Below are 16,088 nucleotides of genomic sequence, written 5' to 3' on the forward strand. Positions count from 1 at the left end.
CTTTTGTTCTTGGAGAAAGTTTGTGTTTATTGCGATCCTTTTAAACCCTTTTCGTCACTTTTTTGCAATAGAACAATAGATTTGCAAAAAGACATTGTTGTTGTTTTCAATGGTAAAGAATACAATAAAGGAGAGATTTTTTCGCAAAAAGTACCTACCGGTATAAACGTGATATATGATGCGTAAGACAGGTAGCATTTTAGGGTTATGTACCTTAAATGTCATTGAATTTCAAAATACATTTAGGTATAGGAAAATAATTCGTCGAACATTAAAATAAAAATAATATGACAAAAGTATTTTTGTCAATTAAAAAAGGTTTGATTGCAATAATTCCACGAAGCCATATCAAATGAATAATTGCAACATAATTTGACATCAGCCTTCAAAGGATTAAAATTAATCATCACACATTCGACAAAAATGCTTTAAAATGGTTAACCATAATAATACTTTACTAACATGAATAGAGTGACGAATTAGTAAATTTTTCATGACTAATAAAGGTTCTCTAAAACCGGCCATAGATATCTACCTAATTTCATTTATCAGTTAGGACTGAATTAAATGTATGTATATCGCAGCAATAAGAGGAAACAGTAATAGTAAACAGTAATTATGTTGTGACAATATCCCTTAAAGTTTTGTCTATAAAACAAACAAAAAATCCCCGATTAAACCCTGAAGATTTATATCTACATGGAAAGTAATATCTATTGATCAATCATACTTGAACTGTAATCGCAACACATTGTTTTAGTGTAAACAATTTACTAGAAAACCATCAAAAAGTTTATGTAGAACATTTTGAATATAATTGTGTGACTATCAAAAGTGGTTTTAAAAGTTTCTGCTATTAAGGCCTATAAATCCACTTTTCATGTCCATATATTAGAATTCCTACATAAAATGGCAATGGGGCATTAAAAGCATTGTTCGTCGAATGTGTGTTAAGATTCCTCCTAAACTAAATATACTTAAAACTAAAAGAAAATAAATTTGAAACGATAAATACCATTGAACTCACCGCAGACCACCCGGTCGAAGGGGCTCATCCAATCTGGAAATGGAAAATCTATTATCAATCGTATTGAAAGTTCTTTGTTTCGGCCAAGTCGCATGCACAACATTTAAAGCTAACACAAAACATAAAACACATTGCTAATACGCAAATATGCCGTTTATTATAATCGGTTTAAAAATATATAGAACGAATAAAAAAAAAAATGTAAAAATGTTTCAAAATTATATAAAAAAGTAAATCATGAGGTACGTCATAATGCTCTAGATTCTAGATTATAGAGGGATATTGATATTTACATAAGTATCAGCTTCAGTTACTATTTGTTACACCCTCAATAATTGAAAAACATACTAATGAATCACAATTTTGGCTTTTCCTACATCATAAAACACTATTTCCTAGTAATTTTCTTAAAGCCTAAAAAACTACAACTTAGTTATCTAATATCAATCATAACACTTACATTGTTATAACCGTAATAACAAAATTAGAATACTCCAGGAAATTTACATTGTAGATTTGAAAAAAATCCATTAATTGAGAATTACTTTGATGGATAAAGTGCTCGTTAAATTTTTACAGTCAAACCACAATGTAGTTTTTCCGTCTTACCACGTTCAAACCAAGTACCTATCAACTACTAGAACAATTGACTGTTAATTACGTTTTATCGTGAATCTAAATTACGAGTAAACATTTTTAATTACGCTTTATCAATTAAAGCTGTTATTTGGTTTTTATTGAGCGCTGTATTTAAAATTGTTCGGTTCACTAAGGCCGTCTGAAAGCCACAATTTGAAGTGACGTAGATCTGTAGACATTGTTATCCTAAATATATTAAAGTGACTCATGTTTAGCTTTTGATATCTTGAAAAATAAACATGTAATTTTGTGATATATGAGTTTTTTATTCTAATTGTCTGATACCTAACAGATAATCTAACTGTTACAAAAATATACATTTTTTCATCTGCTATTTCGGCACACATTAAGTATTCACATTGCAGAAAGTATTTTTAACACAGACCTCTAATATTAAGTATACGTTTTGGAATAAAAATTGTAAGCAGCTTTTTATCGTACAAATTAATCGCTAAAATCGCAAAAAACACGGAAACTTGTCAAGCAAAACGTATAAGTAATGGCTTTATTTATTAGCCAAAGGTTAATAAGTTCTTGGACGTTGAGCAAATTTTTTTACGAATTTGGAAATAAAATGAAAAAGTCTAAAGTCGTCTAGAAAATTCTACAAATGCCTAGTTCTAGTTGCACTTACGCTTATTGCTATTTAAACGCTCATACTAAAACTGCTACTGGATTATAGTCCTATTAAAATTTTCTGGCATTTAATCAAAATACTAAAGTTATTACTACTGAAGATCTAAATAAAATTGTAGTAGGCAAAAAAACATTCTATTAAAAACTGTCTTAACCATCAACACCGCAAATGTAATGACTCACAAATAAATTATAACGTCCAATTAAGAACGCAAAGTTGACTCCGGTTCTTCAGCAGCGTTTAAATTTAACGAGTTTTACCTATCGGAAACATTTAAATTGTCTCGAATGAGTGCAATCGTTAATTACACCGCGAATGCATAAAAAAATCGATTATTCCAATCGTATGCCATACATCGATTCTCGAGAATTCACAACTCATTTGAAGATAACAACAGGCTTTCGGTTTCCAATCGAAAATTAAAATCGTCTGTCGAAACTTTCGAAAGCCGGTGTAACCCTAAAATGGAAAAGGTTAAGAGTTCTGTATCAGTCCCATATTTCACTGGGGAAAGATAATGATGTTATTTTTCAACCTGAATGTTTTTTATTGTTTTTTGGAAACACTGCAACAGAGTAGAAGGTCGTAAATATGCGCAAGTGATTCAGGATTCTTTGAAATATTACAATCAACGTTAAATTATATTGCCTAGTAAATAAACAGCTAGCACCAACCTAACTAATGGAATAATAGTTTGTATGAACAATACGGTATTAACAGTTTAATTAATAACGTGCTACAAATAGCAATCAATAGTATAAAGGGCTTTTGATGGCATGTGGGTTCCGATTGCTCACGCCGCGCTGCGATTGGCTGTTAATGCCGGCCATATTTGTTTGGCGCATGCGCTCTGCGCGCCGCACACATGTGACTGGTGCTCTTCGTTTCCGCGGTCCACAATGTTTGCTGTCAAGTTCGAGCTGCGTTTTATGTTAAAATGACTCGTTGCTTGTTTTTAAAGACTTTTGCAACAGTGCCATTAATTAACAATTTGCAGTACCTATTGCGTAAAATTGGATCTGCTGAGTATTCAGTTCCTAATGTGTAAATAAATATTTCTTGTTTATCTTTTTTATGTTTGAAAAAGAACCGACTTTTATCCGCTTGCTTATTTTTCCATTCAACACTAGAACGTTGAAAAACAAGAAACATTGAATCGCACTAAAGTTCATTCAAACTAAAACTCGCGTAGTGTTTGAACGTAATACGCTCTTATACTGTCAAATTGTTGTAGAATGTTGCGCGTTACGACGTATAACTGTCGGCCACTGACAAGTCCGCCATTTTAATTTTGTGAGCGCGCAAGCACCTGCCACGTTATTTTTGTTTTCTCGAGACGAATTTTCACCTACATCAGCCCGGACATTTTTATATGCCAACATTGCCGACAAATCACAAAAATAGTCCATTGCTAAACAAAAACAAGATGATTATAGGCCATTTCGTACAATTTCAGTGATCTACAACGCTGTTATGACGTTTCATTGGCTTTGATAAGTTTTTTTTCGCATGACAACTATTACGGTTGGCGTCGGTCAGTGCCAAGAGCATCAGAATAAGATAAAAAAACTTTAATTCATGATATATTTCTTTTCTGTATCCGTCTTAGATATTTTTAGTTGTATTTTTTATAATGATTCGTTTTTATCTAAGTAATTTAATTATGCGGTGCAGGTCTATTTTTGATGGAAATAAATTAGTGGTACTATTATGAAGTACCTAACTAAGATTAATATTTAAAATAAATTGTAAGTATTTCTTACCCCAGTACAAAATAATTAAATTAACCTAATAATAACACATGGATACCTATATTAAAATAATATTAGTGTTATTCGTGTGTTGCCATGTATGTTTATTCGTGTGTCATGGTTAAGGATTTTTTTGTAGGTATCTAAATGGTTTTAACTTCATTGTTACAGATCTCTAAAATTGGATTCCTATTACTCACCTATGAAAATGGATAACTACTGTGACAAATAAAAATTATGTGTAATCATGATTGATTTATACAGATATCAAACTGTGTTAAATTGGGGTCATAATACGATATCGTAGATAAAATCACAAATAAATAAATATTTAGTGACTTATAATAAATAAATATTGGGCAACCAATCGATTACCTATTTGAAATCATTGGAAATCTTTAAGACACATTATAAAGATATGTTTAAATTAAATATTTAAATAAATAAATGTTGACCAACCCTACAAAATTATTTTTCAATGTGACATTCATTAGTCACGTCATTTTAAATTATATTTCTAATTAATAGGTTAATTTTTGACTTAACCCGTTTCCAAGCTATGTATTTTATTTGAAAACATATATTTAAAAAGATAAAGAATATTTATTGATAATTTATTTGGTAATTAGTACGAATTTAATTTTGTATAATGGTTCGTTTTAGCTTGACTATTTTTACTGATTTATTTGTTTTATAATGTCTTACTTAATGTTATCTACCTACCTACTAATGTTTCCGTAAACTATAAAATTGATAAAATATAAAATGGGATTAACCTGCCCGATGCAATACATTCTTAGTACCTACCTATATATTTTACCTAGGTACATAATATAAGTTTGTATACAGGCATAAAATAACAACATATAGGTAATATGTTGTGTATATAATTTGTTATAAGTATTATACAGTTCTAGACAATAAACCTAAATAGGTAAAACCTTAAGTAAATGAACGCATATCGCACTTGACCGACATTTAATAAGTAGGTATCATGCTTTTTCATACTAAACTAGTGATGTAATTTCAGTTTGACTTTAATTAAGTGCTAAATAGGCATTATGCTCTATAAATTGCTACTTTAATTCAGTTTTTGCTCTAAACTGAAGTTTTTACTGAATATCAATGATCAGTAAAGCTATTGTTTCTTTAAGATAACCCGATTAGGTAACTGCCTCGATTCTCCTTTGAAATATAAATAATTGTTCATTTAACTGAAAGTTATAATATTCTGATTAAATGACTTAACTATTTTATAGTTGTCATTAAAATGTTTATTGGTAATAGAGGTACTAAATGTAGGTAATATTTATTAATTTAAAACTATTTTCGCGTAACAATAACTCTTTGAAATAATTAAATATATGACCATATTTTTTTATAATAATTACCTAAAGGTAATTGCAGTTAATTGAACGGTATTGTTAGAAAAAATCGATTAAATCAATTTTTTATCGATACCCAATTGAATGCGATATTTAGCCCTGTAATAACCGCGGAAGATTGATTGCTAGACAATAAAATCGCGAATAAAAATAATCGAGCCATTGTATGCAAAGCATACAGGCACTTTGGGTCTGTAATCGTTCGCCTTTTTTGAGTACTAAGTAGACCTCACAGGATTAAATGCTATTATACTCTAAATTTGTGAGTACGTACCTATTGACCTACTGCTTTGTTTTTCTAGGTAACTGTTTCAGTTTTAAAAGTAGATATTTACTCAACTATGTACAAGGAAGTCTAAAATGAATTTGACTTACCTACTTCAAATATTTTTATGTAAAGAGTTACATATTTAAATATTTTTCTATGTAAATGCCTGTTCAAATTCTTGAATTTTTTAACAATGGGCTGATACTTGGATTTGTTTTTATTAAGGTAGGTATATTGTACAATGGTAGAGTGCTTAATGAATTCGGCAAAAATATTAACTTTTGTATATTTGTAAGATGATTGGATTAAATATTTTAAGTACCAATCCATATTACAGTGAATAACCATTAAAACATTTTTTTAATTACCACGAATTCGATTTTAAATAATTAGGTAGTTTATTGGTAATAGGGAATAAAAATAATTTTAATTATGTTCACACTAATTATTAGCGTCATAAAAATAATTGAGCACTCTAAAATAAATTTTAGGTATCAAACGAGGTTCTATGTAAAGTTTTAAGACCCGCCCTCCCGCCGTCGGCAATGGGCGGGTCGAGCGGGCGACGGCGACCGACGGCCGATGATGCACGAAAGCGAACCAACCGAATCGAAGCGCCCGCGCACCATTTACGACCTCCATTCATTGTTTTATTACCTGTTTATACCAAAACACCCTTATGCTTTCTTTAATTACCATCTTATATTCCAAAAAACAAATTATATTATCTTCTAATTATTATTTTGGTATGTAGACACAACCAGCTGTTAAAACGTTATCCAAAATATTATGTACCCATAAAAGATACTTATAGTGATTCATTGACAATAAAAATAATAATAGTCAATTTTATTGCATTTATATTGCACAGTTTGAATTATTTTATTATTGAGTAAGTGCTAGAATCGTATTGGAATGGGTTTAATTTGCAAAAAATAGAGGAGTTATTACTTCTAATTGGAATAACAAATAAACTGTTTTGGATTCCACTTTTCTAGTATTTTTATTGTATGTTTTGTTTTTTTAAACCTGTGATGTCTTTTGTTTTAAGTTGATATTCATTTAATAAGCAAATCGTTACTAATAAATGGTAATTTAATGAATTGATTGATCAATTTGAAGTATATATTTTATATAACTAATATTTAAATAGATAAGGAAGTGAATACAAAAAACGCTACAAGCGAACCAAGTCAAATTATTATGTAGTAATCGTAAAACAAATAATATAAATATTGAAACAAAAACAACAAAATTCTAAACTAAAACATTTAAGCCAAACTATCCGCCAAGTAACAAACGGTCCGATAAGACTGCCTATAAATAATTAAACTTATCTCTGGCTTTACAAGCAACACAAAAACTGATTCATAACTATTGTTTCAGGAACGTAAACATCGCAAAACTGTCATGCAGTGAAGGAGTAAAACATTTACCAGTGATGGACATCCAGGGGTACCGCGGTATGTCGGGCAGGGGCTGGGCTGAGCCTGGCTGCGAGCAAGCTGCTCCCATGGCGTCCACGGTGGCGGCGGACGCTGCCGACGCCGCAGAGGCCGCAGCTTGATGATAGAACTGCGCAGCGGCTGCCATGCTGGCCGAGGCTGCCGACACCGCCGCACCACCGTTGTGCTGACCCAGGGCGTAGTTCACCATCGGATCACCTCCCACAGCTGTCGGGTAACGACAACTCTTGTCATCCGCCGCGGATAAACCGCCACCAGCAGAGAACGGCACCGAACCTCCGAACTGCTGGTGATGCGACACGTATGGATACATCCTCGCCGGAGCGCCCGGCGATGCCGATGATGAGGACGAGGACCGCTGCGGGCTGCCGGCACCCGGCGAGCCTGCCCCCAGCGCTGCCGCTCCCAGTCCGCCAGACAGCGAACTTGACAGCGACGTCGATAGAGACGACGACAGCGAAGATGATAGCGACGCCTCTATAGGCGACGCCCCAGCACCCGCGAACAAATTCTGGTGGTGGAACTGCTGGTGGTACTTCGGGAGCATGCTATCGATGATGAACTTGGAACTCATCGCTCGGCGGCGACGCGGCGCGCGACGATCGCCTCGCGGGAGATGCGTTTATCGCCGGCGATTCGGATCGATTCTCGCGCGTGCACCTCTACTATGGCCGCGGATCGTTTATGACCCGCGTATGAGGCTCTACGACTCCGAATTCCCCGTCGTGGCGAGCGTTACCGCTGCCGCGCGCCGCGCTCGAGACAGCGAAACCCGCCACGTGCGTGCGAGCGAGACGCCGCGACGATCGAGGCCGACCCGCCAGAACCCTCTCCGTCTCATTAATTCCTACCTGCGTGGCTTATATTAGAAAGAGATAAAAGCTATTCGCTAACGACCATTTCGACGGCCATTGTTCGTAATGGCGCCGGGCGCCCCGCACCTCCGCGCCGACCTCGTCTACACCAATAGTGATCCGGTGCAGAACATTCACCGCCAATCACAAACCATTCCGGCACTTCTAGCTGTCAAACTGAATGGCTTTAAACAGAATTGCAACATTACTTTTAATATTAAATGTTTTTTTTTTCGTAATTATCTGGTACTGAATAAAATTTTATATTCTACAATTATTTTGCAAACCTGTAAAATTTTGTTATTTTGATCGTTTTAACAATAATATAAATATTTTTCACAAGTATGTAATATTGACTTCCTGAATGACTGCAAAGTATAATTTATGAACGTATGACAATTTCCAAAAACAATATTTGTAAAGAAAATGTATTTTTTACGAGGTAGGTAATATTATACTGTTATTTTTGAAATAATTACTTTGGACGCCTTTAAACTACTCTAATTCATTTTTATTACGTCTTACCCTACACCTGAAACATATTTTGTGGTCGCAGGTGTTATAAAAATTGAGTTTTTAATTGCTTACCTCTATTTTAATTGTGTTTAAATTAATTATTAATAAATAGTAATTACTCACAGATTTACATTATTTTTTACACCTTTTCTGTTACAATAATTACTTTTACAACAATTTTTATAAATATTTATTTATATGTTACCCACACCAAAAACATTTTTATAGGTAACAAAATGCATGATAGAAAAACGATCTAAATTTAAAATATTTTATTTGAAACATGAATTGTTCTAAATTGTGTTACGCCGGCCACGTGGACGGACGGGTACTATCCACCTCGTTTCTTTGAATATCCCTCTCTCCGTCGCACGTTTCATTCATACGTATTCGTCGTAACTACGGCGAGCACATGTGCAATAACCAACTTTACGACTGTTAAAATAAAACCGTTTATTGCCTGAGAAATTTATTTATTTGTTACAGTTTTGATTGTAATACGTGTTTAGTGCATGGTTTTTATAGGCTTAAGTTGCCTTTTCAGCTTTATCAGGTCGGTGGTACGACTGTGAGGCAGTAGAACATTGCATAAGTATAGGTTTTATGTTGTTATTGTGATGTTTTCGCCGTAAACGTATGGAATGCATGATATGGCCAGTTAAAGCCGTTTATTTTGCGATATGAGCAATTTTTTTATTGATTTTTAATGAGGTTAATGACAGTTTAATGTATCGCTCCGTTGAGGAAACTCTTTAGACCGTTACATTTTGCATTTTGCGTAGATAAAAATGTTTTGACAAGTAGATAAGGTTTTTGTATTGCATTATATTTTGCAGATATAAAAACATGTTCGAGTTGGTAGATTACAATCTCGAATTATTATTTCTTTTGGACTGCGGAAACATTCTTTAAACAAGCGTGCTTGACGCATGTAAATATTGCAAAAAATGTTACTTACTAAGTATAAATAAAACTGAAGCGATCTAATTTTTATTGTTAATGAATGTAATTTATAGCACTTCCTCCTACATGTATCGTTTTTATTTTGAAAATTAATAAAAGGAACCTAATGCACATAATATTGGCAGAAGTTTAGTTGGGTACCTACATCATAAATAACTAGGTACATAGGTACCTAGGTATCATAAAATTAATACTACACAGATAATGTTACCTAAAGGTTAAAATAAAAATAAAGAAAATAACCTAGCCATTTTACCTACAAATATTTTATTCAAACATTTTCATTATTATTTGGCGCTGGTGAAAACTTAAATAGATTCCCCAATATGTGTCAGATACTTAGCTGTAGGAACCAGTATTTACCAAGAAACAAAATATTTAAGTATTCACTTAGGTACCTACTTATATAAGGTAAACGCGGGTGAAGTCGTCATGCCCCAATAGTCGTCAATTAATCTTAAAACGTTTATTATTATTTTCTACTGAACTTAAAATGGGCCGGTTTATATATCAACATATTCTTGATAATATATTGCACAATTGAAATAACAATACGGGGTTTTAACAGTCACGGCTTCTAAGATATGTTATTTGAAACGTGTGTGCCCTAACAAAATCGTTTTTTCGTGAAGTTCAGCTGTCAAAAGTGAAACTCACCACGTGGTTTTGTGTTTTGATTTACATAACTCCAGTGGGCTCTGTGGTATGTTTCTTTGTTTAATTAGGTAGTTAAGTTTATTTGCTAGCGATGTAATATGCAATTTGGAATACTTTTAACATAGAAGATATATTTTTTTAATGTGACATCTATTGGTACTTCAAAACTCCCATTTGACCCAAAACCCGTCAATTTTGCAATTATTATGACGACTACTGGGACATACTCAAAAGTTGCACCTAAATTCGTCATGATGAGGATATTTTGTGTTTTACAGTACAAAATGCCAATAATTAGCTAATATCGGGACTTTTACAAAATTGATAACTGTCTAGAATAAACATATTTAAGGTTTAGACTACATTTGTTCATAAAACTGCGTTTCTTTTAAGCTTTTTCTTAGGGGTAAATTTTACTCTGCTGGTTCTAGATGCACGTACACAGTCATGTTATTCGATTCAATTCATATGTTTCTTAATGGTTAAATCCCCTGTTTTCTATAAGTATGCACTTTCTACGAGTGTTTTTTCAGGTATATGTTGGCCGCTGTAGGCCTCCGCCATTCGATTAAGATCTACCGCTTTGGGTACAAGTAGGTCTAGCTCTAGCCTTTGTTTCTACTACGCTTGGATTACAATTTGTGGCAAACAAAAATTGACTGCTCTTAGACTATGCTTTTTGTTCGAAATAACTGTATTTCGTCACGCGTCTTCCTAACGTGCCTTAATAGCGCCTGTATACAAATTATGTCATTCAACTAGTTTTGATTCAAAAAATATTAAAATCAGTTTTAAAACTAAGATGACATAGCTTCCATCGTTGTCACTAATTTGCTTGTCGTATTCGATATTAATGCGTAAAAAGTAATCTTAAGTAAGATTTTTTTATTTAAAATTGTCTGTATTTAGTGATTGCATGATCGTAATTTTAATAGCAGATCATGACTGAAAGAAACTACAAGCAAGAGGGCCTTTTAAAAGTCATAAAAGCTGTAAATCAAGGGGCCACACACACCATCAGATGCAGCAAGAAAATTTAAAACGCCGTGTTGAGACAACTTTAATGAAATGGTGACACAAAACCGACCATTATCCCTGTATATATATACTGTAGAAATGAACCCAAGGAGAATCTTCGGTTCTGTGCTAAAGTATTGCTAACTATGGAGGAAAACTACTTGGGCTATTTCGTTGGGATGTTAGTGGATTAGGATATAGGAAACTATAGAAACTATGGCACCTGGAAAAAAAATCGTGGTGGCCTGGTGGGCCAAGAATCAACCTCTCAAGTATGAGGACGCGGGTTCGATTCCAGGTCAGGCAAGTACCAATGCAACTTTTCTAAGTTTGTATGTACTTTCTAAATATATCCTGCAATGACACCAATGACTGTGTTTCGGATGGCACGTTAAACTGTAGGTCCCGGCTGTCATTGAACATCCTTGGCAGTCGTTATGGGTAGTCAAAAGCCAGTAAATCTCACACCAGTCTAACCAAGGGGTATTGGGTTGCCTGGGTAACTGGGTTGAGGAGGTCAGATAGGCAGTCGCTTCTTGTAAAGCACTGGTACTGAACTGAATCCGGTTAGACTGGAAGCCGACCCCAACATAGTTGGGAAAAAAGGCTGATGATGATGAGGAACTATGGCACTTGCCGATGACAATGTATAAAATACATGTTAAAATGGCAGGTATAGACTCGCCACCTCACTTACTGGGCCCCCGGGAATCAGTCGCTAAATCGCAACAAGAGGGCAACAGGTACATGAGCAGCTGAAGGATGAGGATATCTCGGCGGACTTTAAACGCAGATCACGCGCTCCCTGTGGGTCCAGCATCACCGGCCCACCCGCCACTTACCACGAGGCATCTACCTTCCGAGCAGGGCTGCTAATCCTGCTCTGGCGACTCCACTCTGGTCGGCCAATGAAGGCAAGCCAAGAGGCGGGAGACCTTCACTCCAGCAGGCCGGAGATGGGGGACAGTATACTCTCCCCGGAGCACTCGGATATACATATAGCCCCGCGGGTCGCTACCCCGTCATCCGCCTCAGATGCAGTGTGGGGCTTATTAGATATTATTATTACTGGATTTGAACGGTTAGTTGTACCTAATCATATTTTATTTTTTGATTGATACCTTTAAGACAGTAGAAAGTTTGAACTGTCTATAGAGATTTTTGCAAATGGTACTTAGCATGCGCTAAGCAGTTCAGAAGTTTTGATGAAGGACAACCTTACCTACATATCTATGAATGTTAGTAATTATTTCGCGGAAAGCTATAAATGATTGTGGCTTTTATTTTTTGTGAATACTAATTATTTTATTTTACAATTTAAATATTTTAAAAGTAATTATTTTACTAGTGCTACATATGCACATGACTGCATGGTTATTGTGATTAAGAAATATAACATATATTTTATAGACTGGTTTTGTGATTCCAAGCGTTTGATAGATAGGAATATAAATTTAAATGCAACTAGATGTATCTGTTTTATTGAATATCTGCTCTTCTAACAGATTATGACCTGCTATTCTAAATAGGAATTTGGTTTTTTATCTATATACCTATCTAATGTTAAGTGTAAACAAATTCAAGCACATAAAATTTTTTAATAACTTGAACCTTATGTTCAAGAGCAGAGAGTTTACATTAGCATTAAAAGTTGACGAGTACTGGGAATATTTGACGAGTATCCGTACAAATCAGACGACTATTGGTACAAATCGCCCTTTTTTTACTTTTGCCTTAATAAGTATATAAACCCATCAAAATGATTAAAAAAACATTAGTTATTTAGAATAATGAATAAATACTCTATCACGTCATGCAAAAATTTTCATTTTTTATTAAATATTTAACACACAATAGCGCTTCAAAGTCAGTGATTTCCGAAATCCGACGACTATTGGTACGTTTACCTTAGATTGTTATTTTCAATAACTTATTCCTGAATTTTGTTATTAGGTTCCATAAGACAATTATAATCCTCATTGGAAAGAAGAAAATAATTGTTTGCTCTTAAGTTTCATGTTTCAGACATCACTTGTACCTATTGGCAAATAAAAGTATTAAATAGAAACTAATTAGCATCTTGGTCTATAGGTCTAATAAGAGTTCTATTACTAATTGGAAATGTTGTCGTCATAAATTGGCAACACTGTTATTTAGTGTAGTTCCTTACTTAATGAAATAGATAGAAACTGAAATTGTTATTCGCATACGAGATGCTGAAAAATGATTGAGAGTTGATGAAAATAAAATATTATTAGAAATCTGTCTGAATACTAGACAGTATTTTAATGCTGAGAAATAATGTTCCTAAGCAATTGTGAAAAGAAGTGTTAAAAAATTTTAATTGAAAAAAAAAAACACTTTTAGACTTTAAAACCTTACATTTTCAGATCACACCGAATCTTATTTACAAGCACCGAAATCTAACAAATACCCATAAAAATCGAACAACCAACCCAGTTGCTTTCAAATTGGTTTATTTACAAAGTCTTACACAGAGTACTTTGTTAAGAACTAGTTCAAGACTGCTCATACGGAGCCAGTACCAAAAAAGGCACGTAGGTACCCTAAAAAGAGTGCAAGTGCAATCACCCTTATTTTATAGACGTATCGGTGTTCTGCAAGCTCCATACTCCAAGCCGCAAAGTCGTCGGTGGGCGGAGCACCGTCCATCGTAAAAGTGCTCCAAGTCTTTAGAAAATTTACAACTATCGCTTGAGATTTAACGACCAGTTTATAGATCCAACGCTTTTAAATTCGATATAAAGTTGCTTTGTCTCAATGAAAGTGCTATCAACGTGACAAATGTACCACTTACGCTGTGTAGTGTAATTGTGGGCCATGTTTTATGTTAAACGGCTATCAGATTTTTAGTGCGTTTCACTCCAGTGATTTTTACTGGATCGTTTTCTGCTTTTTTTCTGTCTTCAGGCCAATTTTGCACTGTCCATCGTATTTTTTTATCACACGTACTTAGCACACTCTCTTATAGAAAATGCTTAGAACCAATTGGTAAAAAGCTCAAAATCTAAGAAATATATTTTCATATTAGGAAATTCACACAGTCAAAACTTTCATCACCGAAAGTTGGAAACCGCAATGATAAAAAACAATAAAAATTCAAGAGAAATAGAATTTTCATATTCCCTCAAGCTCTGCACAAGAAAAATATCAAGACCTTTCATTCTTGTCTTGTTGATTGAATTTAGGATTATTTGAAGAACATTACTATATAATACGGCCTTATACCACTGGTGTACCTAATTACCTAAAATAAAGGGAACAACCAATTGATAAATACTAGTGTGATGGATATTTCCATTATGGGCTCATAGGACTGTTAGTTTAAGCTCTTGAGGATCAATCGTCAATTTAACTTACCCAAACAGCTGTCATCGTCACCTGAAACAAAAAAAAAATAGGATTAAAGTCATTTTAGCAGCTCATGACAATAATTTTGATTTAAAATATCTGATTTTAAAGGTACTCTAATTGAGTTCGATGCGTATCTTTGATATGTCATCATGACATCTTGCAAGTGATCTTTAACAATTGAATCGAGTTAGAATGAATAAGCACTTATTAGTGGGTACCTAGTATTGTACTTACACCAGTAAGTACAATCCTGAATGTCTTCGTACAAGAGTCAATAATACCTATGTCCTTTTCCCCTAGTCCTTTTACCACCACCCACTTGATCATCTGTTGTATGTAATTTTGAAAGTAATATACCGATCAAAAAAGTTTAAAATGTAATTTTACTGTCAAAGTTCAACAAATCAAAATTCTTCCCGGATACCAGAAGCAATACCCCAATTTCTTACCACGAAACTAATAAGTACAAATTCCTATAAAAAGATAACGTACCCGCGTACTAAAGGTTCTTAAGTAGCAATATTTATTTAGCTATTCGGCTCGTATCGTATACAAAAAGGGGGGTAAGTAGGAAATTTTAATTTCACGTCTGGAGTTGAGCGGGGAGCGGAAATTTGTGTGGCATAATAAGTGAGATTGTTGCGAAATTTGCTACAAGAAAAAGAACGAGGGCTCCTATCGCAACGCCGCGACGTTCATTTTGTGTGGATAAGACGCGGATGCTGGGTGTTTTTCTTAGTGAAGACTGATTAGAATTAAAGTTGGAGTATTAATTTGTAATTAATTACCGTTATAAGTCCGATGTTCTTGTTACAAACTGTGAATGTTGTCACCTTTTTCACGAAAAATTCGTGAGATGAATTCGAATGAGTGAACAAAATTCGAATGAAAATAATTAGTTACAATATTATCAGCCTGAAAGAGTAAGTCAGTATCAAAAATGTGGTTCTTCATATGTAAGTTTTGGCTGAAAGTATGGCGAAAACAAAGTTTCAGTACCTACTCAAGTAAATTTTTTTATTGAAAGTTTTATAATAAGAATTTTCTATAATAAACACAACGTCGGTGCCTATCAAAGCATAGTAATTAGTATTTAAATACGTACTTATAACAAAAGGTAATAAAAAGCTCATTAAACGTTTTTCCATTATTAAGCTTACAAAGCTTTGTTAGAAGCTGCAAATCAATAGAATACAAGTAAGTTTAATGACTCGTTTGCTTTGATAGGTTTTGCATGGGAAAACTAGTAATTACCCACCTGTCGTAATGGTTTTTGTGCTAAGAATCTATAATTATATATACTTAGGAAAGGTTTATTACTATTTCATTAAAATATGTATAAGTGAGTGCCATTTGTAATATTGTTGCTTAGAATGGTGTATAATTGGTAAGTGTGTAATACATAAATATTAGGTAAGTACTAAATCTGTTAGATGATGTCGCAAAGTTATTTTATATAGATTCCGTTAATTTTGACCTCAAAACCATTTCTTTAAAAAAACACCCTTAAAAATTTTCTTAAAAACAACACCA

At 33.9% G+C, this 16,088-nt stretch overlaps 1 protein-coding gene across 4 annotated transcripts in view; it reads right to left on the minus strand.

Moving 5' to 3' along the window:
• LOC110379670 (homeobox protein abdominal-A homolog) overlaps positions 1 to 8,353 on the minus strand; it is a 48,536-nt gene extending 40,183 nt beyond the window's left edge. Inside the window, exons 1-2 of one of the 4 annotated variants that reach the window (XM_021339451.3) lie at positions 7,144 to 8,353; positions 1,028 to 1,060 (exon numbers count right to left, since the gene is read on the minus strand). In XM_021339451.3, coding sequence (XP_021195126.1) covers positions 1,028 to 1,060; positions 7,144 to 7,747 — 637 coding nt within the window. In that variant the 5' untranslated portion in view covers positions 7,748 to 8,353. Of the gene's footprint in view, positions 1 to 1,015; positions 1,076 to 7,143 lie in introns of all 4 variants that reach the window. The other 3 variants (XM_021339434.3, XM_021339443.3, XM_021339428.3) reach the window with 3 other exon arrangements.
• Positions 8,354 to 16,088: the final 7,735 nt, after the last annotated feature.

Source organism: Helicoverpa armigera, chromosome 14 (genome assembly GCF_030705265.1).
Source record: "Helicoverpa armigera isolate CAAS_96S chromosome 14, ASM3070526v1, whole genome shotgun sequence".
Lineage (NCBI taxonomy): Eukaryota > Metazoa > Arthropoda > Insecta > Lepidoptera > Noctuidae > Helicoverpa > Helicoverpa armigera.